Genomic DNA, 23,811 nt, shown 5'->3' with positions numbered 1-23,811 from the left:
GTGTTTGCCTAAGCATTCGTTTCCATAATTTGCACCCTGCTAAATAAAAATAGCGATAAATCGAAAAAAAAAATGCTACACAATTCTTACAATTCTTACACAATAATTATCGATAATTTGAATTTCTGTGTGAATCGAAAAAAAAATCTGTTCGTAGATGGCTCAAATACCTCGAATGCAGCTAAATGTATCTATGTTTGCGCTAATTTTATCTTTACATGCGTGTCTCTAAGTGCATGTGTATCTGTGTATCTATTCCCATTGCTATTGCTGCTGCTCCACATACAGCAGCATGTGTTGCTCTTGTTGTTGTTCCAGCTGCCTTTGCTGTGTCCTTGTTTTACAGCATGACCAGGCGTAAATTAATTTTAGCCACTAAGCTTAATTTAAAGTTGGCTTAAGCCAACAAACACGGCGCACACACACGCGCGCGCTTGGGCCACAACAACTGGAACAAGTGACCTTCTATGCAAATACGCAACAATAACAAGTGCCGCTGGGCTGGTAGCCCAGGCCGACCTCATGTGGAGTTCATAAAGTTTCACGAGCGACCGCAAAAGGCAGCAGCAGCAGCAGCTGTGGGAGCTGCAGGAGTGAAGGCGACGCCGACGCCGGAAGTTGTCCGCTGTACGAAGTGCGACTTGTCAACGTGTACTTCCGGCCGCCATCCCTTGCCGCACCACAGACGCAGCCACACAGCAGGCGAGAGGGGGAGTGAGAGAGGGAGAGGGAGAGGCGAACAGGAAGCAGTTGGCAGTTGGCTCCACCTCAACCTCAACCTCAACCACAGCTCCCCCTCTGGCTCCAGCTCCTGCTCTTGCTTCTGCTCCTGCTCCGTCCCGGTCTCTGCTCCACTTTATGAATTATTCAGTTGTATTTTTGCAACTGCACTTTATGCCCGGGCACATGCCTCGCTTATGCATTATGAGCCACATGCACTTCACAGCAAATCAAAATACGAGCTGGCACAGTCAGCGCACAGCTAGACGGAAAGGCAGTCCGCTTTGATTAATTTGGACTGCATATTAGAGTATTTAATAAGGCCATATTGATGTTTATTCAAGCTCTGCTGAAGGAGCAGGCGTAAGGCCAATTTAAAGTGAGCTAACTCAAATATAAAATTGATTAGAGTCGCTTCTGAGCTGAAAATAATTCCCAGAATTATATCACTTTACATATTATGTGTTATGATATGCTGTCTTCTTAGCAGTTATATACAATTTATATAGAGTAGGAAAAGGAATCGGAACAGGAGTGGAATTATATTGCAAAGAGTCCTTTATAAATAAATAGAGGAGCACATAGTACATTATCGATATTTTTAATTTAATTTAATATTAAATATTGCGATTCATTGAAAAAAAACATAAATAAAATAAAATAAAAAAATAAATTAATAAAAAAAAAATAATAATAATATATATATATAAATAAAATAAAAAATAATATATAATAATAAAATATAATAAATTAATAAAATTAAATTGAATAAATAAAAAACAATTTTTTTTATATAATGCAATAGAAAAATTAAAGCAAAATAATAATTTAATATTTAATATTGCGATTCATTGAAAAAAATAAATAAATAAATAAATAAATAAAATAAAAATAATAAAATAAAAGTAATAATAAATAAAAAAATTAAATAAATACAAAAATGTTTGCATATAATATAATAGTAGAATTACAGCAAAATAATAATATATAAATAAATTAAATAAAATGATAATAAAAAACAAATAAATCAAATAAATAAAAAAAAACCAACAATTTATTAAATAGTAGAAGTAGAATTACAACAAAATAATAAATTAATAAAAATGGAGGGTAATTTTAGCCTTTAGTATTTAAATATTAATGTAAGGGTCTTTAATTTTATAGGCAATTAATTAAAGCTCATAATTATTCGGCAGCTAATAAATGAATAAAAAATCCGTTGTAATTATATATTTGAATAAAAATATATCCTACTAATAGTTAGTATGGTTATCAGTTTCCAAAATTCAACTGGAATTTCAAGACTTTTCCGACTGCATTGCTTCTCCCATAAAACTCCCGTTGCTCCAACTGCCGTATATCTACCAATAGACGTTAAGAAGACCATAGAATTTGCTTATATGCAACTCTTTAGAATTCCCTTTCCTCAGCTAGCTCACGCCAAAAATATCAACAATGTCAAAAGTTTGCTTTAAATATTCATCACGAAACTTTGAGTTCGACAAACTAATGAAATATTTATATAAATTTTGTTAATTACTATTTATAAAATTAGCTCAAGTTGCATGCCTCAGTGGACCTCACGCCGTGCCACAGGCAATCGTTGTTGTTGTTGTTATTGTTGTAAATGCAAAATTACGCATACGCCGCGTGCTGCATTTGATGTCAACGCAAATTTTGATGTTTATTTGCTTCACTCGCTGTTGTTGTTTATTCATTGTTGTTATTGTTTATAAATTGCTGTTGTTGTTGTGGTGGTTGTTTGTTTCTGAGTTTGTTGTTGTTGCTGTTTTAGCCGGCAGCCAGTTTGACAACATTTGTGTTTCAGCTGCTCAGCTGGCGTCTTTGTTGCCTTTGCCGCTGCTGCTGCCGCTGCCTTTGCCGCTGCTGCCGCTGTCGTTGCTGTTGCTGTTATGTTTTAGCGTAAGTGATTTTGAAACACCTGCTTAACATGTTGCAAGACAGCCTCAACTCCACAGGCGCATACACCTACACACCTACACACACACGCACACGCGCACACCTATGCTTTGCCTGCTCAGCTCCAGCTTTTGTGTCGACATTTATTAAGCTTGTTGTTGCTGCTGCTGCTATTTGCGGTTGCCGCAACACACAGTTTAGCTAACTTTGAAGCACACACAGCAATACAGCTCGAGGAGTTGTAGAAGAAGCAGCAGCAGGAGCAACAACAGCAGCAGGAGCAGCAGCAGGACATGGCAGCCTTGAAAGGAAGCCATTAACAGTCTTTTGGGAGCTTCTTCTTCTCTTGTTAGCTGCCGCTTTAGATACCCTGTACGGGGCTCAACTGAGGTATACTCGAATATAGTAAAGCTTGAGCGATTATGTTTTATGAATAAATCGAATGACATATGTGAAGAAATATGGAGAAAGTGATGAACTTCTAGAGAAAATAGAGAATGAATATTACTTTCCATTTAGCTCCGATTTTAACTAATTCTTAACTCAGTTTCACGAGCTTATCTGAGAATTCTAGAGAGAAAGAGATAGAGACTCTTGAATTCGGAGAGGGAGATGGGGAGAGAGAAAGAGAGGTACAAAGACAGAGAGAGATATAGAAATTAAGGATGCCTCCATTATAAATTCAGAAAGGTAGATGGAAAGGGAGTAAGGGAGAAAGCGACAAAGAGAGGGAGAGGGAGAGGGAGAATGACTGAGAAATTGTTGATGCATACCATATCTCATAGCCTAGCTACTTATCGATATATATCGATTTCGAAAAGACTACGCATATTGCTTTCAAAAGCAAAGAGCAGCAAGTAGAGTCAAAGCAATGCTTGTGTTCTTTTCTTCTTCTCTTCCTATGCTTGCCTGTCTTCTCTCAGAGACTGTTGTATTATGATTCCTTCAAGGATATCTCTGCGTCCTCGCATAGTGCTCACATCGGCTGATGGCCATTGTCTGCTCGGCTCTGTAGCTGCTGTCTGACAGTTGCCTCGCCCGGGGCCTCTGCCAACTGTCGCCTCACCTGTCTCCTCAATCGCACCTGTCGCCTCTCGCATTCTCTCTCTCTCTCTCTCTCTATCTGTCCCGCTCTTACAGCTTGCTGATGGCCATAAACTTTCTTCTTGTCGCTTGTGCAACTAACATAAATTTTATGTAATAATTTTTCTAATCATAAAATGAATACACCCAGCCACACACACACACACACCTACACGCACACTCACATACCTGCCACTGTCTCTGCATTATTTTTTAAATACATTTTTAAATGGTGAACAAAAAAATGGAGGGGAGAAAATGTGGCGCGTGCTTCTTGCTGCTTGTTGGCTGCCTTTGTTGTTGCTGTTGTTGTTGTTGTTGCTGTTGCTTGTCATTCACCGTTAAAATCAATTTACGACAAAATAAACACACGCACAGCGCGAACAGCACGCCACGCCCACATTGGCAGGCCGCCCATTTTGAATGTTTACACTGCTGCTGCCGCTGCTGCTGCCGCTGCTTTGTTTGTTTCCTGTATCGTCCTGACAGCGAGCAGCGAGCAGCGGGCAGCGTGCAGCGGGCGGCGAGCGGCATAAACGTTGTCAACGTCTGCCGCTGTCACCTTTAATGTAGAAATATTTTTTGCTTCGTTTTTTTTTTTCTTTTTTTGCCCCAGCCCAGAGCATTGACAGACAATGAGTAGCAGGCGTTGCCAGCACACACACACACACACAGAAATAGCAATACACCTGCATACACACACACACACACACACACAAACATACATATAGAGGCAGAGATTGTAGCACACAAAATACCCGCACAAAATATCACTCTCGCTTATCAAAATTGGCTTAAGGACATTCGAGAGACCTACAAAAAACAACAAAAAAAGCTCATGTACGAGTGTGAGTGTGTGAGTGTGTGGGTGAATGTGTATTTAGGTGTGCCTGAGCTTAAAGCCAAACTAGTTTAAAGGCGAATCAATGGGGATGGAGACGAGCTCATTAACCGAAGCGAATGCCAAAACTAAATGCGGCCAAAATGCGGGCAGTTATCAGAGAAGGAGATGAAGGGAAGGAGATAAAACGAAAGAGTGAATGAGACGGAGAGAGTAGAGAGGGGCAAAGCGTAAGAGAAGAGGGAGACTGGAGTGAGTGCTCATTAAAATGCAGCACGCAAAATTTGATAGCAACAACTCGCTTGATAATGATATAATACAGCAGCAGCAGCAGCAGCAGCAGCGGCCAAAAACAGAAAAAAAGTAAAACGAGAAGCTGAAGCTGAAAAGCAAAAAAAAAATTAAATTAATTTTAAACTGTAAATTTAATTGAGCGAAGCGCAGCTCTTTGTGCTTCAGTTGCTTTAATTGAGGCAAGCGGGGAAAACTTAGAAAAGCCAGAAGAAAAATGTCGACAGCATAAAACTTGGCTAAAGTTCTACTGAAGCTAATAAATTGATAAATGCTTTCACTGTGTTTAAAGGTTCTTAAAACCATGAACACAAATAACAATAAAAATCGAATTATAAGAAAGTATTTTTGTGTATTACATATTTGTTAAAATTACAAAATAAATTGGAATGCTCGATAAGCATTAAATTGATATAGCAGCTTAATATATATGAAACTGCTTTATGAGCAAAGAGCCTTATTGAGGAAGAACCTAAGCTAGACTTTAGTCGTTAAAATTTGATTAAGTCCAACTTCAAAAATTTTACTTGATTTACATAAATGAAGTTAAATCCCTTTAAAAATATGTTTCGTATTGTGAAAATACTGGAAATATATCAGAAGAAGAGACTGATAAGTATATATTCTAATTACACAAAACCAATATACCCAGTTCATTATTTGAATGAGTATACAATACTTATAACAGTTATCACGGAATGATATTTAAAAAATATATTATTTATATATAGAAACAGTTTGTATGCCTTTTGCGTTTTTACGATTTTTATACCCTGAACCCATTGAAAATGGGAAATCAGGGTATAATGGTTTTGTTAAAAGTATGTAACAGGCAGAAGGAGGCGTGGCAGACCCCACAAAGTATATATATTCTTGATCAGGGCGACGAGCTGAGTTGATTTGGCCCTGTCCGTCTGTCTGTCCGTCCGTCCGTCCGTCCGTCCGTCCGTCCGTCCGTCCGTCCGTCCGTCCGTCCGTATGTATGAACGCGTCGATTTCAGAAGATATAAGAGCTAGAGACTTCAAATTTTTTTTTAAATGTCCGTAATTACAGCGCGCATATCAAGTTTATCATTAAAAATCGATAACTCATCCCGATCTTTTTTTATCGATAAAAAACCTTATCGAAAACCAGTTATAAAATTATATCTTCTACACCCTTATTGCTAGAGTCTCCAAATTTTTAATGTATGCTTATATGCAATTTATATAATTTCGGTTTTTGTTAAAAATTACCTCCCACCCTTAAATTCACCCCCTCACCCTCACTTTTGAAAAAAGCGTATTTCAAATACTAGAGACTTGGGCTTTGGAATATACACACATATTCACCATATGATTACGCTCTAAAAGTTTCATTAAGATCGTATGTCTACAAAAGAAATTATTTAACAAATAAATTCTCATAATATTGCCCACACTGCAGCGCAGCCCAAGCGCAGTCGCTGCTTACTGCGCAGTTAGCAGAGCGCAGGCTTATGCGTGCGTGTGGATGGATGTGTATGTATGTGTGCATAAAAGAAGTGCAGAATGATTAGAATATCAGCTTGGAGGGTTCAGGGTATCTCCTAGTCGAGCAGTCTCGACTGGAGCTTTCTTACTTGTTTATTTTTGAATCTAAATCATTTTGCAACTCCGAGAAAACCAGTGTTAAATGTTGCTCTTCGTATAAGCAGAAGAAAATTTTGTTTAGATTTTACAGAATTTTAACAAAGCTTCAGTATCGCATCACAAATAAGCAGACAGTGAATGTTGCTCACAAAATCCCTTTGCAACACTGTCAAAATGTGTTGAGAGCGTCGACAGAGTGGAATGAATGTATGAAGAAGCAGCAGACGCTTAATTAAAAATTCAACGCAAAATCAACAGCAAAAATCTGTTAACTGCTAAATGTAAGCTGTTACCAATCAGGGAAAGAGTGCAAAAAAGAGAGAGAGAGAGGGGGAGAGGTAGTGGGAGTCAACTCAAACAGCCGCAGGTGCAAATATGTTGAGAACTGGTTGAGTTACAACAACAGTAAGAGCAACAACAGCAACAACAACAACAACATGACGAGCTGGAGCAAAGGGAAATAAATACAGGCTGGCACAAACAATGATGATGAGGATGCCGCAAAAGGGGGCGCTGAACAGAAGGCCATGCGGGGGTTGAGGGGGCGTGGCATGGCAGCTGCTACTGCTACTGCTGCTGTTGCTACTGCTGCTGTTGCCGAGTGGCAGACATTATTGCTCCCGCGAGCATTGGGCAAAGGCAAATAGTTTTGGCAGACGATTGCCCCAAAAGGCATCAAGACGGCCACTTTTGGCTGCCTAGGGTTAAGGGCTGGCACGCCCACACACACACACACACACACACATACACTCTCCCCCTGCCGCCCCCTCTCCATTTGGTTCTCTCTTTGTGCTGATGGCGATGATGATTAGAAAACTGCGCAAAGGCCTCCAAGGAGCCAGCCACCAGCCGGTTTTCTGTCCATTGCCTTAATTACGTGCAGATAAGAAACGCAAATATGAAATGTCCCACATCTACCATCCAACCAGCCCCTACCACCTCCACCTCCTCCTCCACTGCCACGCCCCCAGCCGCTGCTCGCTGTGGCGCAATAGCTGCGTCACTAAACGCCCAGCGCATAAACATAAAAAGTCTATGAAACTGTCATAAAGCAGGCAATAGAACTGAACGACCAAACTCGTCGCTTGTCCGCCTCCCCTCTTGCTGTCGCCCTCCCTGGGGAGCCTTGACGCTTGGGCTGAAACTCATTTGTAAGGCGAAAGAAAGAAATTAGACGAACTTCGGCTTCAACTGCTGTCCAGGCGCGCACTTTAAAGTGACCGAAGAGTGAACCGGAACCGGTACCGGTACCGGTACCGGCTACCAAGCTCCGGGCACCGTCAAACGAGAGCTGCAGAACCGAGAACGGGCGGACATGGCTAGAATGGCATCGTAGGCTCTTTTGAGATGCTACAGTGAAGATTGGCTAATGCAAAATGATTTAAAAAAGTTACGAAATGATCGTATATATTGGAATATGTCCTCCTTACTTCATATTATACTATTTTCTTCTCATGCTAAAAACAAAATTCCTCTCATCCCTAACTGCATGCTTTTTATTACAAGCTGTAATTTTTTGTACCTTTAGGCATGCTAAATTCTTCAATACACACAAGTACATACACATGCACGCTTACTTACACACACACTCACACACCAACACCCACAAATTCCAACTCGTTATCAAACTTTGCATTGTCTTTAACAATTTTTGCCACCCTGGAAATTCCAATCACTTTGAAGTTAATAAAGAATTCTCTTTCAAAACCAAAAGTTTAGTTCTAGCGAAGTTTCACTGTAATGCGCTAGCCAAGCGCAAAATTATCTAAAAGCATGCCACAGCATAGAATAGTGTTTAGCGGCGAGGAAGCAGAAGAAGACATGGACAGCAGCTTAGAAAATTTGTGGTAGCAGGGGCTAAGGGGGCGAGGTCAGGGTCAGCGACAGAGGTCTTAGCCATTTCATTTTTAGACTCGTTGTCTAGGCTATGTGTGTATGTGTGCGTGTGTGTGTGTGTTTTGTAAAGATTATGCGCTTATAATGGGGCGCAAGTTGCCTCAACGGGGCTCCCGTTACCAAAATCTCTACAAAATTGGCTTTTGAGCGCACATAAAATGTGTAAAGCGGGACACCGAGTGTTACAACTGTTAAGCACAGGCCCAAAAGCAGATAACAGCAGCACAAGAGCAAGCGAGAGGAGCAGAGGGTGGGGGTGAGGGTGTAGGGATAGAAGTGGGAATGAGAGTGGAAACGGGAGTGGGAGAGACCATAAATTAGAAGAGAAACGAAGTTGAGTGCATTGTGTATCCGCATTCGCATCCGCATCCGCATATAGTCGTGTATGTGTATGTGTGTGTGTGTGCTATATCGTATATGGCGCAACCATGTGTCCCGACAGAGTCGTAAAACGAAACATAATGAAACATTATAAAAATCGTAAAAATCATAAAAATCAACATCATATTTATGCACAAGCTGCAGAAAACTGCTGAATCCCACAAAAATATGCAAAATATAGCAGACGGACAGTGAGAGAGTGAGCGCGAGAGGAAAAAGAGAGGCGAGAGGAAGAACAAAGCCAAGCATCAAAGTTCAAAAGAACTGTAATAGAAAGAAACAGTCCCCTCTGGCTAGCTGGCTGACTGAACAAGTTATTAGCAACATATATTATTATAGATGTAGCTAAATAATCTAAATTGACATAGCCATAAAAACTAAAAGTAAATAAATACAAGCATCTTAACAAATTTATAATATCTGGCGCTGTCCCTATAAATATGCACACATGTGTATACAACTCGTAAATATGCGGCCGCAACAATATTGAAAGTGTGACAGAGAAGGGCAGCGAAAGTGCGAGGAGCGCGCTTTGGTCGTAAATTTGGCGTAACACGCGACGCGCTGCAATTTCTTTCGCACAGATTATAACTTATGTGACGTGGTCGAAGAAGTGTGCGAGAGAGAATGAGAGCAGAAGAATGTTGCTGGGAAGAGTATGCGAGTGTGCGAAAGAGTGCGGAGTGTGGAGTGTGGAGTGTGGCAAGAGGTAGTTGAGTAAGTAGCCGTTGCTTTTATTATGTATATTACGCCAAATAGAAAAGCAAGGGAATGGAAGGGAGGGAGAAAGAGAGGGCCAGCTAGCTTGTGCTTGTCCGTTTCGCACATGCGAAACGTGCTATCTTTGTGTGTGTGTGAGGGTGTGAGTGTATATACACAGTCTTATCAGAGACCACACGTTTCTCTACGCTCTCCAATGTCTTGGCATATTAACATTTATTTTTCACAGTCATTTTGACTGCGGTGACAACACAGCACAAAAATTTTACTGCTGCAAATAAAAACTGACAGAAGACAAAAAACAAGGAAAAAGGATTCGAAAAGAGTTGCATAAACCGCAAGCACAGCTGACAGCGTATCTATATGTACATATCCACATATGCATGTGTGTGTGTGTGTGGGTATGCCACTGACGGTTTTTCTGACTTTTGCTTAATACCCGAACCGAAGCAGCCACGATTTATGATTTATGCATATTCCACTGTGAAATCTATTGAGAAATCAGTGACAGGCAAAATATGCATGAGCCATACACTCTATATCTCCCTCTTTCTCCCTCTCACTCACACACAATCCTACATAAGACGCTTTGCAAATAGAATTGATGCATTGCACGTCAAAAATTCCCTTTCCAATCGGTGCCATTCACATAAGCACTAATAGTATCTATATGTGAAAAGTCATTCCAAGACTTTTCCAGAATGCGCCAAAACACTTTACGTGCACAGCAACAACAAAAGGAACTGCTTAATTTATTGAATATACTTTAAGAAGCATCAACTTTCTAATTGGAAAGACGTCTGATAGCGGAGTGTTTTTACAGCATGGCCGCTTTGTTAAATTTAGCGTGAGAGTGAAAGGGATGCCACTAGTAGTGAGTCCAATTCAAAACTAAGCAGATCACCATGTTGGCCGCCTATATTTAGCATAGGCGAAGGAGCGAAAGGGACGCCGTATGCTAAGCCAATAACCATGGCAGCCCAGCTCATTTGCAATTGGGCGCTGATCAAGTGTACTGTTGTTGTTTTTGTTTGTGTTTTCAATGCATTTAATGCTCTTGTACGCACACACAAGATGGCGCGCTCATGCATGCTGACATATGCAAATGCGTTTATGCGAATGCATGTCAACATGGCTGCCACCTGGACATGGATTGTGTACCAAAAGGAATTGTGTACCAATAGGAATTAGTAAATGTACGCAATTAACAAATGTACCTAAACATTTTTGTATTTATATTATAAATAGAAATAGACTGTTGTTATAGCTATAATTCTATTTGTACTAAAATTTATTCAGGATACATCTGCCAAAATGTGGTGGCAGTTCATGGTGAATAGCAAGAGGCTATGCAAATTCTTTTCATTCTCGTACTGCAACACATCGCACGCTCTGCATATCTCTTTCTCTCCCTCTTTCACTCTTTCACACGCTATTTATCTGAATTGGATTTGGAGTGACGTCACGCGCACAGCCTGTACTGCATTTGCACTTAACAGATGCAAAAGCAAACAATTTGATTAGCGCACGGGCAAACATTTGATTAGTGAATGTTGCGAGTGTTGCGCTCACATCGGCTTTGACCTTTGTCCTTGCCTCCGACACCTGCTGCTGACAGTGACACAAAAAAAACGAGGAAAAATGTTGAAGAAGAAGAGCGAAACCTCTGTCAAGGATAACACATTTGTGTGTTGACATGCAGCAGCTGCTGCTACTGCTGCCGCTGTTGTTGTTGCTGTTGCCTTTTCTGTCACTCACACACACACACATACACTTTTACCGTTAAAGAGCGACCCACACAAGAAGCAAAAAGCAGCAGAGAAAACTGTTGCGAAAGGCCTCGCGCAAACACGTAAATAGTTTAGCAAGGACACACACAGACACACTCACATACACATAGCTATACACACATTTCATTGAATTTGTGCTGGCATAAAGAAGATAACATCAAAGAGTGGGCGGGAAGAGTATTGGGGCTTGAAAGGGAAGTACAGATAAAGCCAAATACGGCAGCAAATTTGCTATGGGAGCTGCCTGGGCAGGAGGCAGGGGGCAGGGGCATGGCACTGGCTAAGGCATTTATAGAAATTTTCCACAAGCGAAACTCAAATAAATAGCTTGAATGAAAGTGGTTCGATGGAAGGAGCTAGAAGAGGGCGAGAGAGACAGAGTGAGAAGAACTCATATACCAATAAGCATGATGGATATAGATACATCCAACTATCTCGCTCGCTCTCCCTCACACTCTGTCACCCGCTGGCACCCTACTCTCGCCTGGCATGAATGTCTGTCGCCTTTGCATAACAAATGTTAGCAACATGTTTCCATAATGAGCAGACGCTGAATGCCTCCATCCAGGCCATCGATAGCTAGAGATGGTCAGATAAGAGAAACATATGTATGTATGTATGTAAATGCATATATCGGTAAACTAGGTTTGCTATTAATTTCTCCATATGCATGTGCATAGATATATGTGTATGTCAAGCATGAAATGTAATTAGCTCTCTGCAATAGTTGCTAGAGATGGGTTGCTGTTATTAGTGTTTCATCGGATCAGTGATATGTGATATGTATAATAGGATAGGGTATATGAACCAATTTTGCTTAACATATATATTAAATATATATTGAATAATTAGTTTGCGTATATATACAAGCGATATATAACATATACTTACATATATATTATGTAATAAGAAAACCATATTTTTTTATAGAAAAAATAAATAAGTAAGAATATAAATTTATACCATATTAATTCACAGCATTTATTGACTTTACCAACAATTTTTCGTAAACTGATTTTCATTTGAACCGCATGATTGCAAGTGAAATAAATTTCGATAGTTTTGATTGACATCACTATTTTTACGGCACTCTTTGCCCTGACACGATTGAGCAATATGCTGAACATCTCTAATGTCACAACGCGCCTTCCTCCCGCTCTCACGCTCCCTGTCTCTGTCTCCCACTCTACACTCTCGACTCTTTCCCATTTCCCCCCCCTCGGCCTCAGTGCCTGCCGTTTGGCCTCGGGCGCTCAGCCCTTTATAATGGCGTCGCGTCTGTGTTTCTGACTCCAATGCCAACTGTGACTGTGACTGTGACGTTGACTGCGACGGCGACTGTGACTGCGACTGAGACAGTGTCCCAGCTCCAAATTAATCGCTTTCCACAATACGGTTGGCATTCAAGCCCCTACATTGGCCAACACCCCAGTCGTCCCTCTTTGTCTGTGTGCGCCTCATTTGTTATGGTCATTTGCATAAATAAGTCACTGGCAGCGGCATTTTGGACCAGTCGAGAAAACCACTGAACAACTGGACAACCGGACAACCGGACAACGGGACAGCGGGACACTGGAGAACACAATGCCCCAGGGGCAGGAACATGACGGACGTGGGGACCTACAATTGAGCGGAAATTGTGTGAATAACTTGATGAATGCTGAGGCCGTCGCGTCGAGTTGGTTGTTTCATCATTTGCTTCGCTTGTTTTCGTGTTTCATCTCTTGCTCTCCCCCTGGCGCTACCATCTTCATCCGTAATCGATTGTTGTAGGTCAGGGCATGAGCCGTCAAATCCTAATCATATCATTCCCGCTCTGTGGTCTTACTAAACGATAAGGACCAAAAGTCACTCGATTATGGTGTAAACACAGTAAAGCCAGCTTAACTTGATCAGCGCTGTGTGTGGGTGTGTTTGTGTGTGTGCGCGCTTGTGGGAAACTATTTGGCAGCTTTTCTTTATGACCTGCCCTAACAGCTTTATTAGCTGCCTGTAGTTTGTGTGCTTAGCGATAGTTTGGGGATGATTAACGGTGATATTTGCTTCACTGTACTGTTGCAAAATTATTGATAAGGATAAGACAGATACGGCATTAGATCTGATTTAGATCTGCTAATGTCTATAATGAATTCGAGCTGGATTTGTGTAGATACAGTTAGACAAATCCAGTTAAGCTTTTACATTACTACCAAGATCTTATTACCATATTGCAAAGCTTTGCTATAGGTTAAATCTTAACTTTCGAAATCTTTATTCATTCATAAAGGAACATTTCCTTCAAGATTGAATATTAAATGGATTTTTCTCTTTTATATATATATATATTTTTGTTTTTGTTTTTTTTTTTTTTATGTTCATTCATTTTATTTTTAACACCATTAGTCGTTAATCTTTAATCCCCTTTACGTTTCTCTTTAAGCTGTACATTTTTAATGCCCAAATTCGTAGGGAATTCAAGGCATATTGGTTTTATAAGATTTTAAATAGCTTTATTATCCTTTATTACGATCAACAACCGAATCGATTGGGATCTGCATGTCCTGTATTTTTTAACTAGATTTTCTTAAAGTATACAAAAATATATATAATTTCACTTTTCAGCATTGTCTAACAGCTGAAGGATATCTGCCAGTCGTTCACACCCGACTTTTCAGTTTGCTTTAATCAAATTCCAAGTTAATTTCAATTTCTTAAACAGATTTTGAAATTTCAAGGCTTCCGCTTCCCAGCTACCTTTCTCTTTCTTTCTTCCTACTCCTCTCTCATTCCTTGCTCGTCACATATCCTTGCATGCACCATTTGTTCGACGGCAACAAGGAATAAAAAAAAACAACCAAATTTGGGTAAACAAAACCCAAACCGTGTTTGTCCTTGAGCGGGCAGGCGCTCGGACCCTCTGCGGGTGCTGCTCCCCTCGTTGGTGTCCTGCTGCAAGGATGCGTGACAATATGCCGTTTAATTATACGCAGCGACCCTTTTTGCAGCTGCGCGCTGTCCTCGTTGTTGTTGTGATATCACACACACATTTTAAAAGTCAATTATCCGCACATAACGCACATCGTTGACATGCTGTAGGAGCTGCCGTGGCTGGGGGCCGCAGCGAGTCTCGAGTCCTTGCCACGCGTCAATTTTGGCGCGCGCTTTTTAAACTTTCTCCAGAGTGATGGCAGCCACAGTGAGAGGAAAAAGTTTATTATTTTTTATGAGACGGCGCTTTGGCCTGCGAACGGCAAACGCACACAAGCCAGCCGAACCCGCTCCCTGCCTCATTCAATTCGCCCAATTGCATAATGTGAAGTAGAAGAATATACAGCCATGCTGTGGCCACCTGCGCACCGCTGCGCCGCCCTTCAGCCCGCTCGCCTGTGCCGTCTGCCGACCCGGCACTCGATAATAATACCGATAATAACATAATCTGCCAGCTATTCGAGTAGTTTAGGTCTGCGCTAACGAGCAGACGCGCGCTTTAGTTACAGTTAGCCGTGGCGCCGTGGCATGCCTCAGGCTGCAAGGGTAGCAAGGAGCAGCAAGAGACAAGATGAGATGGTGGGGCAGGTGGTGAGGGGGAGCAGGGGAAGAGGCCAGCTGGGAATTGTAGCTATCTATAAAATTGAAGTGGCCTACACCCAAGCATCCGTTGCATATGCGAATGCTTTAAAAAAGCTTGATTCGAACTCTTACATAGCCCGACTTTTTATATAGCCCAAAACAGCTTACTGTTGATTAAAAAACTTCCTCTCTCCCTGGGGTTTACCTTGCCATCAATTGTTATACACCTTCTATGTGCTTTAACTGAACTTTGATATCCCTGTCTCTGCTTTCTTTGACTTGACCTATGCCAAAAAATCATAAGATCTTCTCCTAAACTCTTTCTCTCTGTCTCAAGCGTTACACTAAGATCTCCACTTAGATTTCTCAGACAGTTTCTACAAAGTTCATCCTTTCTTCTATACACTTTATGAATCCTGACTTTTATTTCACAGTCTATGATCAGTCGAAGAGCTCTGAGAGACTGCTGTACATTTTATATCACGATGCAACGAGCTGCTTTATCGCTATGCAGCAGCAGTTCGAAGTGGCTGTATATCAACTGCAAGTACCAAAGACAAGAAACAACATCAAGCAACTCCTCAATGATAATGTTAATGGCAAAGGAATATAGAATTAATTCAATATGCATCGCTAATGTCACTTATCAGCAACTAATATGGGATGATTGCCTACATTAACGTCTTTTTCTGCATAAAGTTAAGCAATTTCTCGAGTCGTAAATATTTCAAGCGAGTTTCCCACATGCTCGAAATCAATCAGAGCCCGCAAATTGTGTGCTTCAGTGTAGTTGCTCAATGAGTGCAAAGGAAGCAAAGGAAACTTCACTTATGTACGAGTACTTATTGAGAGTTATGCTGTGTGGGGTGAGCGGGCGAGCGGATGGGCATGGCTCGCAGGCAGGCAGGCAGGCAGGCATTTGCCATGTAATTGGCTGCAATTTGCATAACAATTCTGCGACTGTTTTGCATAAGTCCTGCGACGATGCAACATAATAACGGAGGCAGCACTTATTTTCACATTAGAAATTCCTTTTTGGTCCTGCCCGGGCGAAGGACATGCTGCGGCAGCACCAGCTGCGACTGAGGCGCAGAAGGAGCCTGAGACTGAGACCGAGACTGAGACTGAGACTTAGACTGAGACTGAAGCAGAGGCTGAGGCAGAGGCAATTATGTGCTTCGCTTGAGCTCCACCACTTGGCACACACACACACACATACATACACATTTATATATGTACCGTTGCGATACAAAACTCAAGATGCAGCCTCGTAAAAGTCACAGCCGGAAATGCAACGGCAGGAAAATCAAGTAAGGGTATGTCAGATGAAGCTGCTCGACTAAGAAATACCCTGAAGTTGAAAGCTCTTTAAAATGAAATATTTACCTTGATGTGATCTATTCTGATATTAATTCTATATTCAAAATAATATTAAATAAACTTTAAATGTCAATAGTAATAAATCGAACTTATACTTATCGATACATATCGTTCCTTAAAATGTTATGGTAAATGTTATGTCCCTGAAAACTTTCTGTCTTACTGCAATATCGATAGTAATCGATTTCTTAAAACATAACATAAAACATAAAATAATCGATAACCGGTAACGGTCTTCTACCTACGTTATGCCGATAGGTAGCTATAACTTGGAGGCGTAGGTGAAATCGAAATGCGTTTCTTGCAGAATACTTAGCAACTACCGTAATATATACCGTAATATATAGAATTATAAATGTATCGATAACAAGTGAAGTTTATACACATATGTATATGACAATGTTATACACGATTTATTTTTTAAATCCGTATTTTGATACTGTTTCAGAATCAGGTATAGCTGATTCTGTAGCTTAAGTAATCTTTCCAAGAAGTTATCGATAACAATGAAACGTCTTATACAAACCATTTTATACATAGAGGATATCTAATCAAGCGCATTGCATTGTCGGCTAGCTTCCCTTCGCTTTGCCTTTGACCCACATTCTGTGCAAGCATCATTATACCCTTATTTAGGCATTTTATATGTACCGGGCATACGAAATGAAGGGAAATCTCTGGCAACGGTAAAAATGCAGCCATTTCCTTGGGCCCAGCAGCTGTAAGACTGCAAAAACAGAGCACAACCGAAATGCTATTTGAGCTAGCAGAAACGGAAGTGCGCCGCATTTGGCTGAACAACGGCACATGTGTGTGTGGTTTCGCACAGCCGTCCCCCACCCTTCCCCTCCCCTTCCCTCTGCCGATGGCTGCCAGCAAGTCGACTTTGCCATAAAAGTTATCAAAATTGAAATTTTATTTAAAAAGTTTCTCGCTCTGCCCTCGTCTGCATGCATATGCACTCAAGAAGTTTATAAGATCTACTTTAATAATGTCGAGTGCATGATTTATATACCCCCAGCTCACACACACGCATGCACGCACACACACACGTCGCCGCTGAATGTCTACAACGTTTGTGGTTGCAACAGAGAAAAAATCTCATCAAGAGAAATTAAAACTTAAACACAAAGCATTGCGGCGGCTGGGCTAAATAAATGACGATGACGTTGATGAAGTTGAGTGGGGCTGGGCGTGGCAGGCCGGAGGTGGAAGCCAGCAGAGCTGCAGCACCTTTTGGACTAGGCACTAAAAGCATTTCCTTGAAATACGCGACAGACCCACAAAGTATTCAACAATTTCGAGCTATTACGCTTGATTGAGTTTCGCCTGAGCGCTACACTCAGCGAAAAAGTGTGAGCTGCAACTGGGTAGACTTGAAACTGAAAACACATTGCGAGCATTTGCGTGTAATATTTTTAACATGATTAAAAATACTTTTAAAAAGACTTAGTTGAAGGGTGATTGCAATGCCAGAGCTTCAGGTGAATTGAGCTGCGATTGGAGTGGAGTAGGACTTCAGAAATAATTCCCAATATTATATATATATTTACCTGTTTATCTATATTATATATTTCCTTTCTCAAATAAGTGTGGCTGAGTTTAATATTCATACATAAAGTTTGATTGAGGAGATAAGATATCAAAAATCAAATGGAAAATAATTTTGGTTTACAGCCTACCTGAATGACCTCTTAAATTTAATATTTAACTATATTTTGATTTCATATCTGCTCAGATAATTTGAAAATTTACATCTTGTAAATCAAATAATTCAAAATATATTTAGTTTTTAAAAACTGCTGAAATATATAAATGTCTGTCTATATTTCCTCTATATTTCAATATTTACTCTATATTTATATGCTTTATATTTCACTTATTAAAATTGTTAAATGCAATAATTATATTTAATAATTACTTATTTATATTTTATAATTATTAAGTATACAAATATTTTTTTAATTTGTAAATTGTTAGTACAATATATTTTAAAAATTTATTTTTAATTTTTTACTTATATTTTTATCTGTTTATTTTGTATATTTATTATTCTGCTAATGCCAATATATATATTTGTTTATTTTTCCATTTGCATTCCATATTTTGTTAAGTGTCTTCAGCGTCTCGATTTCATTGGCAGGTAGCAACTGCCAGAGCCAGCTAACAAAAAATAAAAAATATATGTACTAAATTAATCAAAATGTAATGCGCTGGGCCTATGGCAACCGTGGAATAAGCACAGGAATAAGAAGCAGCAGAAGCTGGTCCCCCGAAAATTAAGCTAATAAATTCACAAAAATGAGTTCGACGCTTAATTTGCCATGAGCATTTTTCATTTTATTTCGCGGCCTCGTGCTAAACTCCGTCTAAGCCACACGAAAACCGAAATGTTTTACACAAAAGCCAGAGCATAAAATAAACAAACAAACAACAGGAAGAAATGAAGAGGGAAAGAGAAAACAAAAAAGCAAAAGCCACAAAAGCAACAAAAGGAAACAAGTGCACAAAACTGGACGAAGGTAACAGCAGGCAGGATACGCGCAAAACATGGCAAGGGCCGAGCCAAGCCACTTTTAATGAAGAGAACTGCGATTGTTGACTCCGAGATGCGCTCCGCTGCTATTTGGTTTCGAATGACTTAAATAGATTCGTACATAAATAGAAATATTCCAAGTATAGCTAAGAATACTCTTCAAGGACTTTTCATTATTAGCTAAATTAAAAATAATATGAAATATTTTTAAATATTTTTTGAGAGTTTGTAGAGGGTGAAAAAATATTTTTATTTTTTTAAATATTTCTATTGAGATTCATAAATGGAAATAAATTCTAATATGGCCAAGGATATGTTTAGGTGGAAAATATTTAATAGTCTTAGAGATATTATTTAGGTTAGAATTATAATGCACTAAGACTCTAAGGCTAAATAATTAAGCCTTAGGGTAGTTGACTTGACTTTTGTACTCATGTTACTTAAATCTTTCTAAAACTGAAATATATCATCATATATGAAGACTATCAAGCTGAAATGGTTAGCTTTTTGTCGGCTAATTATTTCATACATAAGTTTTAGACTGCTTAATCTCAATATATCTACTAACTATATATAAGCCATTCATATATATCACATCTATGACATCCTGTACATAACATCAACAAAGTTCAATTCGAAATTCCATAAAAGTTATGTTTATTCTCATACAAAAGCAAAACACTGAACGATAACAATTTATTTAGTTCAAATATGTTTATGTAATAAAATAATACACACCATATATACCCTATCTATTTATAGCGTTGTAAATTAACAAAGTATGGCGGCAGTTAATTTACATAAAGTGGAAAATATTTTGTTCTCGCTTCTGCTTTACGCCCTATAAATCGCCCCTTAATTCACTGCATTCCCTCTCTCTCTCTCTCTCTCTCTCTCTCTCTCTCTTTCATTCATTGTCTATGTATTCACTTGTCTCTTTTTTGTGCTTTCATCCACTTGCAGACTTGACTTTCGGCCGGGTCACGGCATTTACGATCTGCAAATTAAGAACACCTCCTACAATCGGGACAATGGACGGTTCGAGTGCCGCATCAAGGCCAAAGGCACCGGGGCCGATGTGCATCAGGAGTTTTACAACGTGACAGTGCTAACGGCCCCACATCCGCCAATGGTGACGCCCGGGAACATTGCGGTGGCCACCGAGGAGAAGCCACTCGAGCTGACCTGCAGCAGCATTGGCGGCTCACCGGATCCCACGATAACGTAAGAGCGCATAATTAATGAAAGTTCATATTACTTGTATTTAGAGGGGACGAAATTGCGTTGCTTTTTATTTTTGGCGAGGGGGAATACGCTTGCAGAGTGAGCGTAGTTAACTTATTTATCTGATTTGTATAAGGAGTAAAGTAACAGACTATGTTTGTCTAATGAGACTTTCTGATGGATAAGAGTATATAAAGCAGCTACTGTGATTTATGTATCAGTCTGATTAGCAATCAGTGAGATATATCAGTATAGATGTAGGGAATTATTAGAGTATTACAGTATAACAGAATGTCGAATATAAGAATATAAGAATAACATATTAATGTGCTAAAAGTCTATTTAAGTTCAGTATAACAATCTAACACTTTATCAGTATAACATTGAATTAGTACGACATTTTAACAGGAAAGCAGTAAGGTATTTAAAAATAGAGTATAACAGCTAAACAGTCGATTATATTAACATAACTCGGTAACAGTATATAACAGTAGCATTATGTATAAGAGCTTAACAATATAAGAGTATACCAGCTCAACAGTATACTAAGTTTAACATTATAATAATGTTAGAGTTTAACCATTTATCAGTATAACAGTACAAAAGGGTAACTGTATAACAGAACACGAATACATCATAATGTTAAAACAGTATAGATATATTAGAGTAAGACAGTAATATATAATAGTTATTACAGTATGACAGCATTGCACTATAGACTATAGCAATATAGACTATAGCAAAGTAAAGCTGTATAACACTATACGAGTTAACCAATTTAACAGTATTGTTATATTACAATATTACAGTGTGCACATCTTAGTTAATCTACACTGCAGATGCTTAACATTACAATGTATTACAGTAAACGAGAGATACAGGAGAACAGTACATATATCACTATATCAGAGCACTGCATACAGTTACAGCGACAGATTTAGATCAGAGCTAATGGGTGAAACTGTAATACCAGGAGAGAGTAACTATTATAGCTGCAGCGTTGCTTACAGAAGCAGCAGCTATGCACACTGCGTATACGCAATGTAGCAGACAAACTTATCATTAAGGTCAGCTGTTAACTTAACTCCGTTTTAAGCTCTCTGCAAGCGTATTTTAATTTCGATTTGCCGATAAAAAATATATTTATATTTTTTAAATACTTTCTTTTTTCATAAAAACATTTTTTTTTTTTTTTTTTTTTTGTTGGGCCCACAGCTGTCGTCGACGTTGTGGTCAGCGACAGTTTAAGCACATCCGGCGGCAAGTAAATCACTTAACTGCTCGCCTTCATTAATAATCCCAGCCGGCACATGCCTTCTTCTCTTTTTTTCGGCACTAAATCGCTGTCGCCCTCTCCCTCTCTCTCTTTCTCACTGACTCACTCCGTCTCACTTCTTTATATGTTGCAGCTGGTTTCGAGAGGGCAGCAAAGTGCCATTGCAGTCGTACGCGCTGAAGGGCGGCTCCAAGAACCACTACACGAATGCGACGCTGCAGATACTGCCCAGACGGGCGGACGACGGTGCCAAGTACATATGCGTCGTTTGGAATCGTGCCATGCCCGAGGGCCACACGCTGGAGACCAGCGTAACGCTGAACGTCAACTGTAAGTACCGAACGGGGGGCAATTGGGCGCTCACAGGGGGAGCTTTCGAAATGGAGCCAAAAGAAGCGCTGGAATAGTAAGAAAGAACTGTCTGCCATAGACCCCGAAATTTATGACCTGTCCAGCAATACTAAAACGGGTTTTCTTTCTTCCTTTCCACTTTTGGTGGCTCTTACCAATTTTGTTGTGGCTTTTTGTTATGAAGTGAACCATATTTACGTTTCCCCGATGATATATGCTTGTACGTGTGCCAGAAACAGATTCAGAAAGTGTATCAATAGATTTCGTATAGAGCAGCAGGCAAAGAACATCTATATATAGGAAACGCAAGAAATTTTGAAGGGGAATTGTTTAATATATAGATAATCTCGGTTATATACGTTATAAGAAAACGAATTTACTCAGCTTTGGCTATCAGTTTCAGTACAAATATTAAGTAAAATAATTGTAGTTTTATTCAAGAGCCATATAGTTTATTATACTCTGAACCACATATATAGTAACAATCCTTAGGATAACCTAAAATTAATTCATTAAATAAAATTCATTTACTATCTGCAAATGTATTGATAGACTAGACCTAAGAATTGCATCCAAATATTTTTCAAAAGTTCAAACAAATATGTTTATTTAGTAATCGACTTTTCACAGTCAATTTTTATATCCCTTTCTTCAATTATAATAAAACTTTTGTCCACATGATTGTTTCCAATCCTAACCAAATATCAATCTGAGTCTCTGTAGAAAATTTCAAAAAGCCAAAGCTTAAGCTCTGGTTAGTTCCAGCTACCATTACTCATTGCTTGCCACTTCAAGTGCGTGGCACTGCACTTTCTCTTGCAGTCGCTCTTCTCTCCCTTTCTCTGTCTATCTGTTTCCTCTCTCTTTTATTTTCAATTTTTTGCTGCTGTTGCTCTGTGTCAGTTTTTGTAATTAAATGCTGCAGTTTGTTGTACAAATGTTGCCTGTCCAGTTGTCGCATGATCAACGTGACCCAAAAGCCGCGCACATGTCAGACCCATAAAGTGTCTGGCTGTCCCACACACACACCCACACAGACACATACACACATATAGTTGATTGTTAGTTATTGGTTTCCACGAGAGCCCGGGAAAAGCTGCTCCTGCGGCAACGAAGGCGACTCAAGACTCAAGCTGTTATATTAGCTGACAAGTCTTTAGGGGAACTATTTATGTGTGTGTGTGTGTGGGTGTGCGTGTCTGTGCGAGCATGGCAACCATTATAACCGATTTACCATTTCAACATTATTAAATTTCATACAGCGGCACACGCGGCGTATGCGTAATAAACTCGTCAAGTTAGTTGCATTTAATAAAAATCACTAAAAATGACAACAAATGAAATCTGCATAAAATTTATGCAATCAAATAGAGTAACAGTTAGGACTTATAGCCTCAGCACCTCAAGCCACTGAAGTAGCTCGACGGGAAACGACAATCTCTATATAAGTATGTGTGTGTGTATGTGGAGCGCGCAAATATATTCATAGGAAAACATAAATTGCAGTCATTTTTATGCCACACGCTGGATTTGTAGACGCGAAAGTAGACAAACAACAACAACAGCAACACACGGATACGCGAGTGTTTGTATGTGTGTGTGACACATGCAGCGCTCTTACAACGTCAGCGTAACAAATATTTATAGTCCTTGCTATTTGGCACAGCCACGAAACCAAAAGCCAAAACAACTACCCAAGAGAAAGGCGAAAAATGTCACCGAAAAAAGTAAAGCTTAAGTCACAATCAGCAGCTAATGCTCTTTAAATATAATCAAATACTACATAATAAAGAATGTAATTTAATCAGAGACAAATCTCAGCGCTTTGACAATGACAATGACAATGACAATGACAATGACAATGACAATGACAATGACAATGACAATGACAATGACAATGACAATGACAATGACAATGACAATGACAATGACAATGACAATGACAATGACAATGACAATGACAATGACAATGACAATGACAATGACAATGACAATGACAATGACAATGACAATGACAATGACAATGACAATGACAATGACAATGACAATGACAATGACAATGACAATGACAATGACAATGACAATGACAATGACAATGACAATGACAATGACAATGACAATGACTAGCTAATTCCTGTGAAAATAGTCCTTAGAGACTTTACAGGCTGATTAACAAATTTGAAGACCCATTTAAACAACGGGAAATGGTTTCAGAGAGACTGGTTAAAGTTCTCATTAGGTG

The 23,811-nt window shown here is 39.5% G+C and overlaps 1 protein-coding gene across 20 annotated transcripts in view; it reads left to right on the top strand.

The window, feature by feature from the left end:
• fred (friend of echinoid) overlaps positions 1-23,811 on the top strand; it is a 149,640-nt gene that overhangs the window by 85,631 nt on the left and 40,198 nt on the right. For all 20 annotated transcript variants that reach the window (XM_089465026.1, XM_089465024.1, XM_089465025.1 and 17 more), the window contains 2 exons: positions 19,682-19,942; positions 21,352-21,548. In XM_089465026.1, the coding sequence (XP_089321152.1) occupies positions 19,682-19,942; positions 21,352-21,548 (458 nt within the window). The remainder of the gene's footprint in view (positions 1-19,681; positions 19,943-21,351; positions 21,549-23,811) is intronic.

The sequence above is a fragment of the Drosophila arizonae genome, chromosome 3, assembly GCF_054131065.1.
Source record: "Drosophila arizonae isolate 15081-1271.41 chromosome 3, UAZ_ARI_1.0, whole genome shotgun sequence".
Classification (NCBI taxonomy): Eukaryota; Metazoa; Arthropoda; class Insecta; order Diptera; family Drosophilidae; genus Drosophila; species Drosophila arizonae.
This window is presented reverse-complemented; position numbering and strand designations above follow the sequence as displayed.